Source organism: Tasmannia lanceolata, unplaced genomic scaffold (assembly GCF_043159265.1).
Source record: "Tasmannia lanceolata isolate RefF3 unplaced genomic scaffold, GAP_Taslan_0.1 ptg000011l, whole genome shotgun sequence".
In the NCBI taxonomy this organism is placed as follows: domain Eukaryota; kingdom Viridiplantae; phylum Streptophyta; class Magnoliopsida; order Canellales; family Winteraceae; genus Tasmannia; species Tasmannia lanceolata.
In genome coordinates this window covers 26,401,524-26,416,428 of record NW_027518688.1, presented here as the reverse complement: position 1 = coordinate 26,416,428, position 14,905 = coordinate 26,401,524, and the positions used below count along the sequence as shown (strand labels likewise).

Genomic DNA, 14,905 nt, shown 5'->3' with positions numbered 1-14,905 from the left:
ACTGAGGCGTATGTCTCACAGGGATACATTAACTTTTTTAAAAAGGAATTTTTTTGATAGTTAAGCTGGGATTGAACCTCCAACCTCAAGGTGAAAAGGAAAATTTTATTAAGAAAGCAAAACAAGAACTAGGGTCGAAATAGGGTCATATCAAAAAATAAAATGCATCACAAAGATCAACCTAAAGGTATGTGTTTGAAACACTCGGCCCGACATTAACAACCCCTGTCTTGGAAAGGAAATCAGCTATAGAATTGGTCAAATGTGGAATTAGAAAGAGAAATATCCAAATTGAAACCGAGGTCACTGATTCTCAAGATAATATTGGCAAGGTCTTGAGGATTGTTGACTGCAGCATTCACTGAGTCTCCTGCAAAAATTTTTTCGTTGGAAATTTCCGAGACGATGATTAGGTCTTGAAGAACTGTTTAATTTCGGCCTCATTTGTTTTTTTTTTTTCGATGATTAGGCCTTCACGAAGAGTTTTAATTTCAGCCTTATTTGATTTTTCCCTATTTTTCTTTTTTCTTTTAATTGTTTCACTTAAACCTTTTTTACAGGTTAAGTGGAGGAGGGAGGTCTTGTAAGAGTCTTTTCATCTTCATCATTATAAATCACTTATTTCATGATTTTGAAGAGATTTGAATTTTAAGGGTCTTTTCAAAATTGTTGTTTTCTTGATTACTCTTCAACCACTCAATGGAATCAAGATCTTTCACTGCTAGTGGATTTCTGTCATCAAAAGGAATGTAACAGTAGTGGAGTTGTTTTTTTTTTTTTTTGGTAAGTAAGCTGGGGTTGGGCAAGACGCCTACCAGATATCATTGATGAAAAAGAAAAGTAGTGGAGTTGTTGGCGATTGCTTACTCCTTCGAAACATAAATAGAAATCCCTAATTTCGCGGTTTCCCCTTTCTACTTCTATTCCTACATGTCCTCATCATTTGTGGGTTTTTTAGTGGTTTTTATTTGTTGAGGTGCGAGATGTCTAAGAAATATTTTGCATGGAGTTATTCAAAAGAACAAATTGGGGAACAACCTAGGGGTATATCTTTTGTATATTTTGTGATCAACTTATACAGGAGGTATTAGGCACCTCAAGCATCATTTCAAGGGGACACAAGTTTCCATCGAAAGTTCAAGAAGCATGTAAAAATGCTTTGAAGGAATTTATATCCGAACAAATTAGTAAAAATGAACTCTGTACTTTGTATTATTTGGTTGGTAAAATAGTTGTTGGATGATGGGATTGATACTTTATTTTGTTAGCGTAATGGTGGTTGGATGGCGATATTTTTTTGGAAATGAAGCACTTTTTTTCTTTCTAGATTTTATAATATTTTTGGTATTTTCTTAATATTTTTAGTTTTTAAATAAAAAAACTTGCAAGGTTATGCCTCACACCTTGCCTCTGAAAATTCCGGATTAAAGCCCCAATTTCACAAGGATATATTTTGAGAAAATAGGCCCTTATAGGCATCTTGATTTTTTCTTCTCTCCTTTTCTATGCTTGCTTTTTAAAGTTTTTATATATTGTACTGTTTTCTAGAGTAGTGTAAACTGAAGTCCTCTGTGACTCTTAGAAGGAGAATCCACCAGGGAGGGCATACATGCATTTTTGCCTGCTTAAAGTTGTCCGGTTCTTCGTTCCCTCTTCCCTGCTTTTTCTTTAAGTTACGAATGGTTCAAATGCAGAAATTTTGTTTTTGATAAAGAAAAGACTTAAAAAAGGGTGGCCCAGTGCATGAGGCTCTCTCCATTGATAAAGAAAAGACTGAAATACTTAAATGATCCCTAGCCACTTGGGAATTATTTGGCTACAAAACTGTGCCAGTGCCATTCAAAAAAAAAAAAAAAAAAAAAAAAGAAAAAAGAAAGAAAGAACTGTGCCATTGCCAATCATATTCTTTTCTACTCTCAACATCATGCTCTCTTTGACAAGTGCCAAAATGCTTTATAATTTATTATAGCTGTCATTTGGGTGGAAGAGTGATAGGTTATTTCCTTTCTGATATATTTGTCTTTACATTCATGATGTGCCCTGTATGCATATTGCAGCAGCAGTTGGGATCTTAAACTATGATGTATGTGGTGTGAAGAATAGTTTTAAGTGTAAGTTCACACTACTGTGTCCACTACCAATTCTTCATGTCTCCCTTTGCTTTGATTACTTTTTTTTTTATATATATCTTGTACTATTTTCTAGTCTAGAGGGTGTAAATTGAAGTCCTCTGTGACTCTTAGAAGGAGAATCAACCAGGAAAAGGTCATACATGCATTTTTTTGATTGGTGAAGGTCGTCCGGGACATCCTTCCCTCTTTACTGTTTTTTGTTTAACCTACAAATGATTTTAATACAGAAATTTTTTTGTTGATAAAGAAAAGACTGAAATGTGCTAAAAAAAAGATAACGAAAAAACTGAAGTACTAAAATGATCCATGCACTGAATGAGTGGCTGATTCGGGTACCACATTCTACGGACAAGGTTTTAAATGTCGGTTTCGGTGTTGGTTTCAGCCACTGCTGGAATTTCGGCCGAAGTCATGTAAAATTTGGTAAATTTTTTTTGGTGTTTTGGCGAAATTTCTCATTTTAGCAAAATTTTGCCGAAATCCTGTAAAAAACTGATTCAATGTACTTTCAGTTTCGGACCGAAACCGAAATATTTCAGCTGAAATTTCGGATTTCGGCCAAAATTTAAAACTATGTCTACTGATCCATCTGACAACTAGGAAACAGAAAAAAATCCCTAGAACTTTGAGGGTCACCACTTTTGCATCAGCTATCCAAACATGTGTCACCACTCACCATCTTTGTGTCTCTTCTGTAGTCAATCAAATTCACAGGATTTCCAGGCTCCATTTTTCTCTTCAGGTTTCAATGGCGCACCCTGGCTGCATAGCCCCATATTTCTTTCAGTTTTTATGACCTAGAATGGCTAGGCATTTTCTTTACGGCCCTTATGGTTCTACAATTCATGAATCTTTTCCAAGTCATGCCGATGGAACACTGCAAGGTGGGGGTAAGAGTAACCACCTTAGTTTTTTGCATCAGACAGTGATTCTTCAATTTTCTTCTGCTTCCTATCTAATTTAGGTGTGATAGGCCCCTACCTTTTTTCATGAGCATATTGAGAATGAGAAATGCTTATGAGGCATCATATACATCCCTTTCGTAGACATGAATCCGATGACACTACGGGGAGTCCTAAGTCAAGGCGAGGTGTCCTGCAAACCCCTAATGTGTCCATGTATTTTTTGGTCTCTTAGGCACACTGCATAGTAGTATTTAATTAGTCCCTGGAAAACAATTTATCTCAATTGCTCCAAACATTCTGCAATTTCTCTTTTTCTTTACTGGACAATTCATAGTTCAATTTTTCTATCTTTATTGCCATCTGTTGCCTGAGATTACTATTTATGCCATTTTTTATTTTTCATGACATTTTTCCTTAGGTGTATTCTATCACGAGTTTATGTTGCTGTTTCCTGACTCCACTCTTTTTTTTATGCTGTTTGATAAAGTTCTGACTCACTTTTTTCACGAGCTCATGTTGGTGTATTGATGCCATTTTTTTATTTTTCAAGACATATTACCTTCTTTAGGTGTATTCTATCATGATTTCATGTTGGTTTTCCCTGAATTCACTTTTATCATTCTGAAACTGCCATATGTGTTTGTATGCTGCAGGCTGTTCCGGGTTATGCTGCTCGGAGATCCTTATTTGAACACTACGTTCGGACACGAGCTGAAGAGGAGCGGAAAGAAAAAAGAGCGGCTCAGAAGGCTGCAATAGAGGGTTTCAAACAATTGTTAGAAGAGGCTTCAGAGGTTATCTTCCGGCCTTGAGTTAAAGTTCTTACTGTTTGTGACTCTTTTGCTGAAAAAACTCCCTTCTATTAATGTATATTTTTGAACTTTAGATTTCTCACTGCAAATTTAACGTCACTGACTGGTTGTATCTATTAGGATATTGATCACAAAACTGACTATCAAACTTTCAAAAGAAAATGGGGCAATGACCCCAGATTTGAGGCCTTGGATCGTAAGGAACGGGAACTTTTATTGAATGAAAGGTATTCATTTATTATTAACATGACTTTTTATGTTCGTTGAAGCAGAGAACCCATTTGCTTTTTACTTACATTATGTTAACATATACCGTGAGTGTGCTTTGTGGCTTTGACAGGGTTCTTCCTTTAAAGAAAGCTGCTGAAGAGAAGATTCAAGCAATACGCACAGCTTCTGTATCTAGTTTTAAGTCAATGCTTCGGGACAAAGGAGATATAAGTACAAGTAGCCGTTGGTCTAAGGTAGGGGGATTCTATTTATTTTGTGCATATATCAGTCGAAACTACATGTGTCAAAACACAGAACTTGTTTCATAGTGTTCTGCGCTGCTTAGATAGATTGAGTGCTTTCTATTTATTTTTCTGAATCTGGAACTGTTGTCTAACTGTACTCCAAATGAAGTCCAGTTGTGTTGTTTATCAAATCTTCTGTTAGTTATGGTAGTAACTTATTTAAATAGTGTAGGTTGATTTCAAAAAATTCTTATTAATGATTATTCTTTTGCTATATTATTGATCTTCTTTCTTTTGATTTCTTAAGCATGTATTGGTTAACAATGTTCACACAGTTATGCATGCATTTCCACTTGAGATTGAGGCACTCATATATGTTCTTATCAAGGGGTTCATTAAGTTGCATATGATTCACCAGGGGTGCAACTCGGGTCGGGTTGAAGCCAACCTGAACCCAACCCGAAACTCTAAACCGCCAACCCGACCTGAACCCGACCTAACTCTCAACCCGATGAAGGCTAAACCGACCCAACCGAAAAATTAATATTTCAACCCGAACTCGACCCTGATTTCCCAATTCGGGCCGGGTTGACCCGGTTATGGTGATATCTTTCCCCTTTACGTTTTTATGTTCTATAAAACACAACAGAAAAATGGTAATCTCTTCTTATTTTAAATGTTGGGTTTTGATGTGGGTCAGGTCAGCCCGAACCCAACCTGACGCAAACGCAACTCGAATTGTGATTTTTTCGGGTTGAACCCAACCCGAGTTGCACCCCTATGTTTCACATACATCTGTGCACCACACTAAAACGTTTTCAAGTCATTGGGATGCACTTATCTATGTTTGAAGTGGTAATCATCCACCATGATTACCACCTAACGGTAGGATGTCATGGACATGATCCTGCATATCAAACGGCCTAAAACGCAGAAAGGAGCTCCCTAACGTGATCCTGCATATCAAACGGCCAGTCGAAATTGATGGGCATTAACCTTTCTAATGAAGAAATGGATAGATTTGCGATAATGCTTGGATGCTTTGTGAACTCCCTAGCAAATACCTAGGTCTCCCTCTCTACGGGGAAAGACCCAAGAAGTTACTATAAGCACTTGGTAATTGAGAAAGTGTAAAAACGGCTTTCTACGTGGGAGAGAAACCTTATTTACTACACGTCCTTGTTCAGGTGCCCTATTGGGGTTATTCAATGCATTGAGCAATGTCAGTATTTCCTTTGGGCTGATTCGACTGATAGAAGAAGGTTCCATCTTATTAAATGGGATTGTCGGCCTAAGCGACCTGGGGGTTTAGGCTTTCAAAATCTCAGATTTATGAACAGAGCATTAATGTGCAAATGATTATGGAGGTTTGGGGAGGAGAGTTCTCAATTTTGGTCAGTGATCATTGAACCAAAGTACGAGGCTAGCCGTGGAAGGCGGAACTCGAGTGATAACTGCAGAAACAGTTTCTTCACGGTTTGGAGGGATTTTTTTTTGAAAAGCGACATATATATTCATACTATGAAGAATACAGTGGGGACAATAAGTCCCTAGAGACATTGCATAGTATCTGCATAGGTAAGTCGGGATATTATAAAACAAAAGATTCTTGCAAAGGAGATAAATCCAATTCTAGAGAGACCGTTGATGACTTGATGTAAGGAGGTGATATTAAAGGGATTGTTCCCTGTTCTCTTTGCATTGATCTTCGATTAAGAGGCTAGTATCCAAGATTCCTTTGATCCCTTGCTGATCTCTTTGCGTTGATCTCCAATTAAGAGGCTAGTATCCGAGATTCCTTTGATCCTATCAATCTGAGAAAGTCTAATTTCGCCGAAATTTCTTTGACAGGAAAATAGACAGTCTTTATGTTCATGAGCATCTTGGAATCAACTTTTATCAAATGTGATGGGGAGGATAAGAGGGGTTGGAAATGGAATTCAAATGGGGTATTCACTATCCAACCTTTATACTATCATCTCATGCCTATCATTCCTTCCTTGCCAGTTAACCGAATCTGGAGGATCCCTGGAACGATACTACTTGCTAAGATCTTGATAGTAGATCATTTACGAATCGGATCATCATAACCTTTAGATCATTGCACTATGTTCAGAGGCGGGGGGAACGATGGACCACCTCTTTATCGATTACAGGGTTGCTAGATAGATTTGGAGCTGAATACTCAACTGTTTTAGCTTTTAGTGGGTTTTCCTCTTCACTATTGCTGAGCTTTTTGAAGGCTAGAACTTAATCCTATGGCCTTTGAAAGGAAGAATGTTATGGAGGTTGGTCTGTTTGGCTACTATCTGGGCAATTTGGAGAGAAGAAACACTCGCATCTTTAAAGACAAATCCAGAGAGACCCACTCCATCTTTTAGCAGGTGATCACTATTCTCTGGGCGGGAGTCCTCTCCTGCTTTAGGAGTGTCTCTAGGAATATCCTAAGGTTTTTCTGACACGAGATCTCTAATAGCCAGGTGACTCCATCCTTTCCTACTCCTCGTGGGTCTCCTCCTAATGTTGGAATGCTAAAACTTAACTTTAATGGTTCCAACTTAGGAAATCCGGGGCCAAATCGGTGTGGGGTAGATTCTCAGAGATGATTCAGGTGCTATTGTGTAGGCCTTCTCTGGGCTTATTAGAATTAAGTATTACAGTGAGGTAGAAGTTATGGCTATCCTGCATGGCATTTGTTTGCTTAATACTGGTGATATCCATTCTCTCATAGTTGAAGGTGATTCCTTAAATGTAATCAAATGGTTGAATCGAGTTTGCCAATTCCCCTACCCTTGGAGATTCGTTGACACAATCGAAGAATGCCAACTCCCCTACCCTTGGAGATTTGTTGACACGATTGAAGAAATCCAGGAGTCCATAGAGGGCCACCTAGTGCAATTTTAGCATGTTTGGCGATCTACTAATAGTGATGCCGATCGGCTAGCTGGTTCCGGAGTCGATAGGACTCGCCTTGAGCCTTTTGAAATTCTTTCCCCATAGTTATCCCTGGTTTTCAATGTATCTTTTGCTTTGTTTCTGTTTGTCTGTCTTGTATCTTGGCTGTCTCGGTCCTCGAGACATTGCCCTTTTGTCGTTTAATGGTATTTCTCATTGCTAGGGGTGTAAACGAGCCGAGCTTGGCCAGGCTCGGCTCGGCTTGTTAAGCTCGGCTCGGCCAGGCTCGCGAGTGGCTCGCGACCCTTTTCGAGCTCGGGTTATATTAAGGGCAATGATATATTCACAGTTTCACACCCGTCATCTTCCCTGGACAGCCCTATCTAGTGTAATTTGACCACTCTTTTTACACTACGGGGGGTGGTCCAAGTAACAAATGGGGTTCCAAAAAAGAAGTGACATATTTTGCCTCCCCCTTTCACTCCCTGGACAACCCTTTTAGTGTATATATATATATATATATATATATATATATATATTTAAATATATTAAATCGTTAACGAGCCGAGCTCGAGCTCGTTAAGCTTAACGAGCCTGGCCAGCCGGCTCGGCTCGGCTCGTTAAGGATTCGAGCCGAGCTCGAGCCTAGCTTTTTCCGAGCCGAGCTCAAGCGAGCTTCCGAGCCCGAGCCAAAATTGACACCCTTACTCATTGCCAATAAAAAAAAGCTTCTATTGTCTATGCCCATGAGTGTGTATGCTTGTTTATAAGTGAGTATCACATGGATATGTGGACCCCGATCCTGAGAACGATGCTGAGGAAACGAGTCCCCCAACTGCCTCTGGATCATCCACGTGAAAAGGAGAGCTCTGCCAAGGAACTCTCGAAACGGTTGCCACCCTCATAGCATAGCACGAGTGGCGATATAAAAAGAAAGATATACCTCTTGATCCGGAGCCAAAGCTCAAAACCAAGACGCATCTAAGATAACTCAGAGTCGCCATCCATGGACAGGCCATGGAACCCCAAAATCAAATCCTCTGTGCAATGGATAACCAGAAATATATATGGGCTCGTGCCTGATTACGAATGGAGAAGGTCCGAAGAGCACCCCCAATTCGTCCGAGTGCAAGCACTTGGTCTCTTATGCCATTTTTATTAACTCCAAAGAATTTTGGGCAAAATCATGTGAAATGGGAACAAAATATCCCCGGGAAGACGTCTACCTAATCATGCATGACTAGGGGATAAAATAATAAGCACACACAAAATAAAATAAAAGATGTGTCACCTAATGACAACTAGGTTATGAGTGACATGCCTAACTGGTGTCTAAGTTCTGGTGAACAAACACATACATGCTACAGCTAAAGGTATAGGTCTGCATAAGAAAGTAAGAAAACACAACAAAATATACAATATAACAACACAACAAATCCTAAGACTCTAAACGATTTAGCCTGAGTCCTTGGATAGTCTGATGTTCATCCAAAGAAGCCTACTTATCCCTGCCTCCACGAGAATCAGAGCAACGTAGTTCTTCGCGCTTATTTTAAGCTAGGATGCCTAAGCCACCTAGACCTCTATCCTATACTCGACCTAAAAGACCGGACTAGTTCTTAAAGATTCTTGAGCGATCATTTAGATTTCAGTGAATTGTGACTTTTAGGACACCATATATGCCTTAACTAAATACAGGTTAGCCCTAAGGTGGTTCCTACAACCTACGTGTAACTAGGCTGTATGCCCTAAGAAAAACAAAGGGTGGACTAACGCATCCTATTCTAGTCATCAGTCGGCGATGTGGATCGCCAACTGACCGGACGGAGGCGCTCCTATAACTCTAGGACAAACCCCTAATTCTAAAACAAACACACACAAGCACACAACAAATCAAAGACAAACCCCCTAACTCTAAAAGAAACTCTCTATTTAGGAGAAACTCCTAACTCTAGAGGAAGAGCTTTTTGAAAACACGGTTTTAAAGAAAAAAAGGTTAAAGCATATTTATTTACAAAGTTTAGCTGGACTTGGGACATGGATCCCGAGCTGCGCTACGTACCTCGTGGAAGAGGATCAAGCCAACGTAGTTCGAAATGAACTTTCCAAACTACTCCTAAAAACACAACACTTCAGATTTTTTTTTAATGTTTTTGATGTTTTCAAATGTTTTTGATATTTTAAATTTTTAATGTTTTTTTTTTTTTTTTCGATTTTAAAATTCTTCAATATTTTAGGATCTTTAAATGTTTTTCAATCTTAAAGGGAACACTCAAGTAACCACAAACTAGGGCAAAGCCCTAAAGCAAAAGGGGAAACCTCGAACAAGCAACTAATGCTTCAAAGAGACGATCCAAAACAAGAAAGCTAGCGTTCGAAGAACAGAGAAAACAATCTAAGATCCCAAGCAGGGAAGGCTCTATATGACTGAGTTAGTCTTTAATGGAAAAACTCCTAACTAATAACACTAGAGAAGGAGTCCAAATGAGTCAGAGACTCTCTAATAACACTACCAAGTCAAAGACCCGCTCTAAAAGAGGAGGCCACTCTAACATGAGGCTAGGTAAGCCTCCTAAAGGAGAAACTCACTACATGAGACAAGGGTTGTCTCCTAGACACAAATGACGTAAACGAGGGTTCTATATATGAGGCAAGGTATACTTCATATGGGTTAACCCTCTGATGAGACCAAGGTGGTCTCCTAAAAAGAAAAAACTTCTATTGAGACAGAGCATGTCTCCTAAAAAAGGTAAACATCCTAACGAGACAAAGTGCGTCCCCTAAAATGAGACTTATGGAAATTGGAAGGTCTAGACATGATTTAGAAGTGATCCTAGAAGTTTAGATGTCTAGGTTGACATGTAGCACGGGTTCCATTCATTTAGCATAAAAAAAAAATATTGAAAGCACTCTACACAACATGCAATTTTTGCAAATAAGGCTCTAAAATATAAAGTAAATCTTGAAAATTGATCAATACATGATTTGTGACTTGCTAGCATGCTCATCATATCCCAATACAAGCATTAAAATCAATATAGGCTCAAAACAATTTAAAAAGAAAAGAAAAGGTGAAATTTCCACCCAACATGTAATTTTCACAAAAACTGGTAAAAAATGCCAAACAATTCATGGAAATGATTCAATATATGATTTAAAACTTGCTACCAAGCTCAAAACATCCAAAACAATCATTAAAATTGAATAGAGCTCAAGTTGTCGGTGGTTTTCAAGAAATGGCACAGTTATGACATAGTGTGAAAAATGCAACTTTGCACTGACTTTTGGACCCCTCAAACATCAAAACCATAAAAAAACCTACTAATCAAAATTGTAGATCTCAGCATAAGAGACATTCTCTCAATTGGCCACTTCGTTTGGATCTGGCCAGAAGTGGCCGGAAAATGGCCTCTTCAGATCCATCGCCATTAAAAGACATATTAGTGTTTTAATCGAAAGTTCGGGCTCAGTTTTGACACTTAAAACATTGTTTCTGGAAAACTTCGCTCAAAGACAAAGTATTAGAAAATCTTGTGAAGAACATTCTTCCCTTCTATGGCTTCGGACAAAATAGATATGAAATAGCCTAAAAATGGCCAACAAGCTGCTATTGCAGAAATGACAGTTTTTTCAGAAAAACTGAAGCTTGTAAGTAGTTTTTGACATATTAAAAAACATTTATGAAAAATTTGCTCAATAAGACAGTTTTAGGAAATATTATAACAAACACTTTTCCAGTTGGCAGTTTCGAACAATTCCGACCAGAAGCAGCCCAAAAGTTATTCGACACGATAATTTCTAAAAAAACTAGAACAAAAACAGCATTGTGGACTGAAAATTTTAAACGGGCATAATTCTCTCGTCTTTTGGCCAAATTTGGGCCGCCAGATGTTGAGCTGACCGGCTCGACGAGATCTACAATCTTGATGTTTTTATTTTTGATAATTTTGAGCTTAAGAAATCTAAAAATAAAAAAACAACGGGCTGGACAGCAAGCATTTAAGGGTATTTTCTAAGCATACAAAGTTTAAAATAAAAGAAACATTCACTTTCATTGTATGAACAAAATGACACTCAAGCAAACATGGAAACAGGGATGATGCTAATATCATAGCCACATGTTGAGGCATGCATTTTAACCCAATGTTCAAACGAAGTTTGGTTAAAAATTGTTAGGGACAAACGATTAGATAAGCTAAGCTTGTGTTGTCCCATTATAAGAAACAATGCCAACATTAATAATCAAGGGTCCTTACCACTCCTAAAAAAGATTCTCACAAAATTCATCTAGAATTAATAGAAACATCACCAACTCATAAGCAAAAATTGAAAGAAAACAGGGTGGGGCTGCTATGGGCATCGCCATTATCAAGGTTTAGACTTTCAAAATCAAGGGTATAAGGGCTGCTGCTATCAAATGAGATGAAGGGCTGCTACTATCAAATGAAGTGGGGGCTGCACATAACAAAGCAAGGTAAGAACTGAACTGATGAACAAAAATGTGCTAAAAAAAAGACAGAATCATTGAGCTGAACTGTGCCAAAACAAAGCTACGATGTGGACTAAATTATGCAAGACAAGGGCTGCATTAATGAACTAAATCATGCCAAAACAGGGCTGAATCATTGAGCTGAACTGTGCCAAAAACAGGGCAGAGTCGCGGGTTAAACTTATGCAGAAAATGGGCTGAACTTATGCCAAAACATGAGCTGAATTTGTGCTAGCAGGGCTGAAACATGGACTCATACTAAGATTCAAAATCAGCTAGCGCAATATAGTTCAGGGATTAAAGTTAAAGAAACAAAATCAAGCTAAAATCATTACTCATGAACCAGGTATCATCCAATAAGAGAAGAGATTAAAAATGAAGAAAAACAATCGCACAATTCATTGGAAAACAGAAGATGGATAAAGAAAATGCCTGAAAGCATGGAAATCGATGCTATTTTTTTTTTCATACCAGAATTGCAGAAACTTGGACAGATTTAGATCCCGAGACGGCGATGATTGGATCCTTGGATTTTGCCGGAAAAGAAGCGATGATCGGAGAGAAGGAAATGGACGGAATCAATGGATCTTGCTGGGGAAAAGGAGTTGGGGTAGAAGGAGATGGTGGAAATGAAATGGGTATGAAGGTGGGTTGGTCGGATTCCGTGGTGGTTTGGTCGGATTCCGGCAAAATTGCCGGAATCAATGGATAAGGGTTTGGGTGACTGGGTTTTGGGATCGATTGAAAAGGGGGTTGATGCAAGGGAAGTGGAAGAAGAGGTGAGATGGGGTGGGTGTAGTACAATGGCCGGCAGGAATGGGATGGGCCTGCCGGATTCCGGCCGGAGAAGATGAAGATGGCGGCTCTCCTTTCTCTCTCTCTCTCTTGATGGCTGCAAAATGGGGCTGAAGAAGGCGAGTTTAGGGCCAAGCTCCCCTCTCTCTTAATCTCTCTACCTCTCGTTCTCTCCTTTCCCTAGTGATGGCTGCCCAAAATCAGCTCTCTGTTGGGAGAAGAAAAAATAAATCCTCTCTTTGAAACCCTAGTTCGAATGGGTTTATATGGGAAGTGACATGCTTGACATCCTTTTCTCCATGGACAGCCCCTATACAATTGATGCACCCCCTTTTACTTTAAGCGAGATAGAGTAATATATCTTCTTTTTTCTTTGGGCCACCCTAATTTAGATAACCCATCCCCTTTTTCACACCTAGTCTGATGGCTATATGTAAAAGGAAATGACATTTTTGCCCCCTGCTTTTGCACTGTTTGAACCCCCCCCCCCCCCCCCCCCCCCCCGCGCTCATTGATGCATTACGACTACTCTTTTATCATACAGGAGGATGCCTCGGGTAAAACAAGGGGATAGGGCTCGGTCAAAATGGGGTGTCTAGAGGATACAATCTACCATATGGATGGAAATAGTTCAACTGCACAATTCATCTATAGACTAGTGAGTATTTCACAAATTGCAACAGGAGAATGGAAAGTGGTTCAAGTCAAATTGTCGATTTAACTTGCTTTGATGAGTTCTGATGATCCACTTGCTTGCGAATTGCAAAGTGAGCCCCTTTAGTTTCTTTCATAGTAGCTTCTTTTTTGTTGCGGTGTTGTGAAGTTATAATTTGGCAACATTCTCTCTCTCTCTCTCTCTCGCACGCCCCCCCCCCCTTCTCTCTAAGATACCACCCGCTTGAGGATGATCAAGGCATGAGGCGTGACACACCACTCTCCCCTCTATATTTCCCCCTTGCCCTTGAGCCCCTTCCCCTTTCTTTTCCTCCCTATATTTCATAACCTTTCCCCTCTTTCTATAACCGATCCCATATCTCTTGGACTTGCTTCTAGGCTGGTCAGCAGCGCCGTGGGAGGGAAAAGGAAATTTTTTTTGGAATGTTTGTTTCTTAGCTACGATCTGGGTGATATGGAAGGAAAGAAATGCCAGAGTATTTAAAGGGATCTCTAAAAACTCAGCTTGCCTCTTTATCAAAGTTATTGCATTAACGATTTCGTGGGTCAAATCTCTTCCTTGCTTTATGTTTGTTTCTGCCTATGACCTGCAGGAAAGGTAGAATAAGTTTTGTGGTAGTGTGGGGGTTAAGCAGAAAATTGTTCAACATTGGATCCCCCTGAGCCTGGCTTTGTGAAACTCAATTTTGATGGATCTAGCTTAGGGAATCCAGGCCCAGCTGGGATTGGGGGAGTTTTGAGAAAGGAGTCTGGGAGGTTCTATGGGCTTTTGTGGGTCCTATAGGAGTAGGTGATTCTGCGGAAGCTGAGGCGGGTGTAAGCATCAAGGCTTGAGGCTCTTGGCAAGAGATGGCATTGACAATGTCGTGGTGGAAGGGGATTCATTAAATGTGATTTGATGGGTGAATGGTCTTCGAAAGCCACCGTGGAGATTTGACAGCTTGCTTGATGAAATGTTTGATTTGGTGAGATCCTCCACTGTTGCTTTTTATCATGTGCGCTGCTCCACCAATGATGTGGCAGATAACCTTGTAAAAGTGGGAGTGTCACTCTCTTCCTCCTTGATTCTCCTTGCTTGTAATTGCTTATGTTCGTCATTTTCTCTTCCTTGTATGGACCATCTCGGTCTTTTTTGTTTTTCTTAATAAATTTGGCTACCTCTTCAAAATAAAAAAAATAAAAAATCATCTCTTCCCGACCTCAATTTAATTACCTATTACCATCACCTTTGTGACCATTAGGTATTGATCTGATCCATTGATCTATTTTTTGGATCTGTTATTTATGCTATATACATTTGAGATCTGATTTCTTTTATAGTTTGTTTGATTTTCTTTCATGGGTCTAATGTATGGAGCCTACTTGGATTGATTATATTCCTATTGATGAATGAACTGATTAGCTTTGAGTTCTTATGACAACTCTTGTCACGAATGACTATAATGTTATGTTTAACTGAATGGGAGTGTATATTTGCGGCCCTATCGAAATTAGTAAACTGTTTAATGCTCCATAGTTCCCAGACTTGACTTGCAGACCCTAAGTTTGCACCAAGAAACCTCTTGTTCAAACATGGACACATACAAGAGATTTGAGATTTGATCAAGATGATCATCATGGATAGAAAAACAGAAAAGATACAACAACAAAGACACCCTCCTCATTAATAGGTTATTTATACTTCATAACTAGATTCCGCATACCCACTCCTCTTGGCAACAAATCTGCTTTCGTATTTGCCACTGGT

General features: G+C 39.3%; 1 protein-coding gene across 3 annotated transcripts in view; it reads left to right on the top strand.

Moving 5' to 3' along the window:
• PRP40C (pre-mRNA-processing protein 40C) overlaps positions 1 to 14,905 on the top strand; it is a 34,822-nt gene that overhangs the window by 15,660 nt on the left and 4,257 nt on the right. For all 3 annotated transcript variants that reach the window (XM_077390958.1, XM_077390956.1, XM_077390957.1), the window contains exons 11-13: positions 3,691 to 3,831; positions 3,970 to 4,076; positions 4,190 to 4,313. In XM_077390958.1, coding sequence (XP_077247073.1) covers positions 3,691 to 3,831; positions 3,970 to 4,076; positions 4,190 to 4,313 — 372 coding nt within the window. The remainder of the gene's footprint in view (positions 1 to 3,690; positions 3,832 to 3,969; positions 4,077 to 4,189; positions 4,314 to 14,905) is intronic.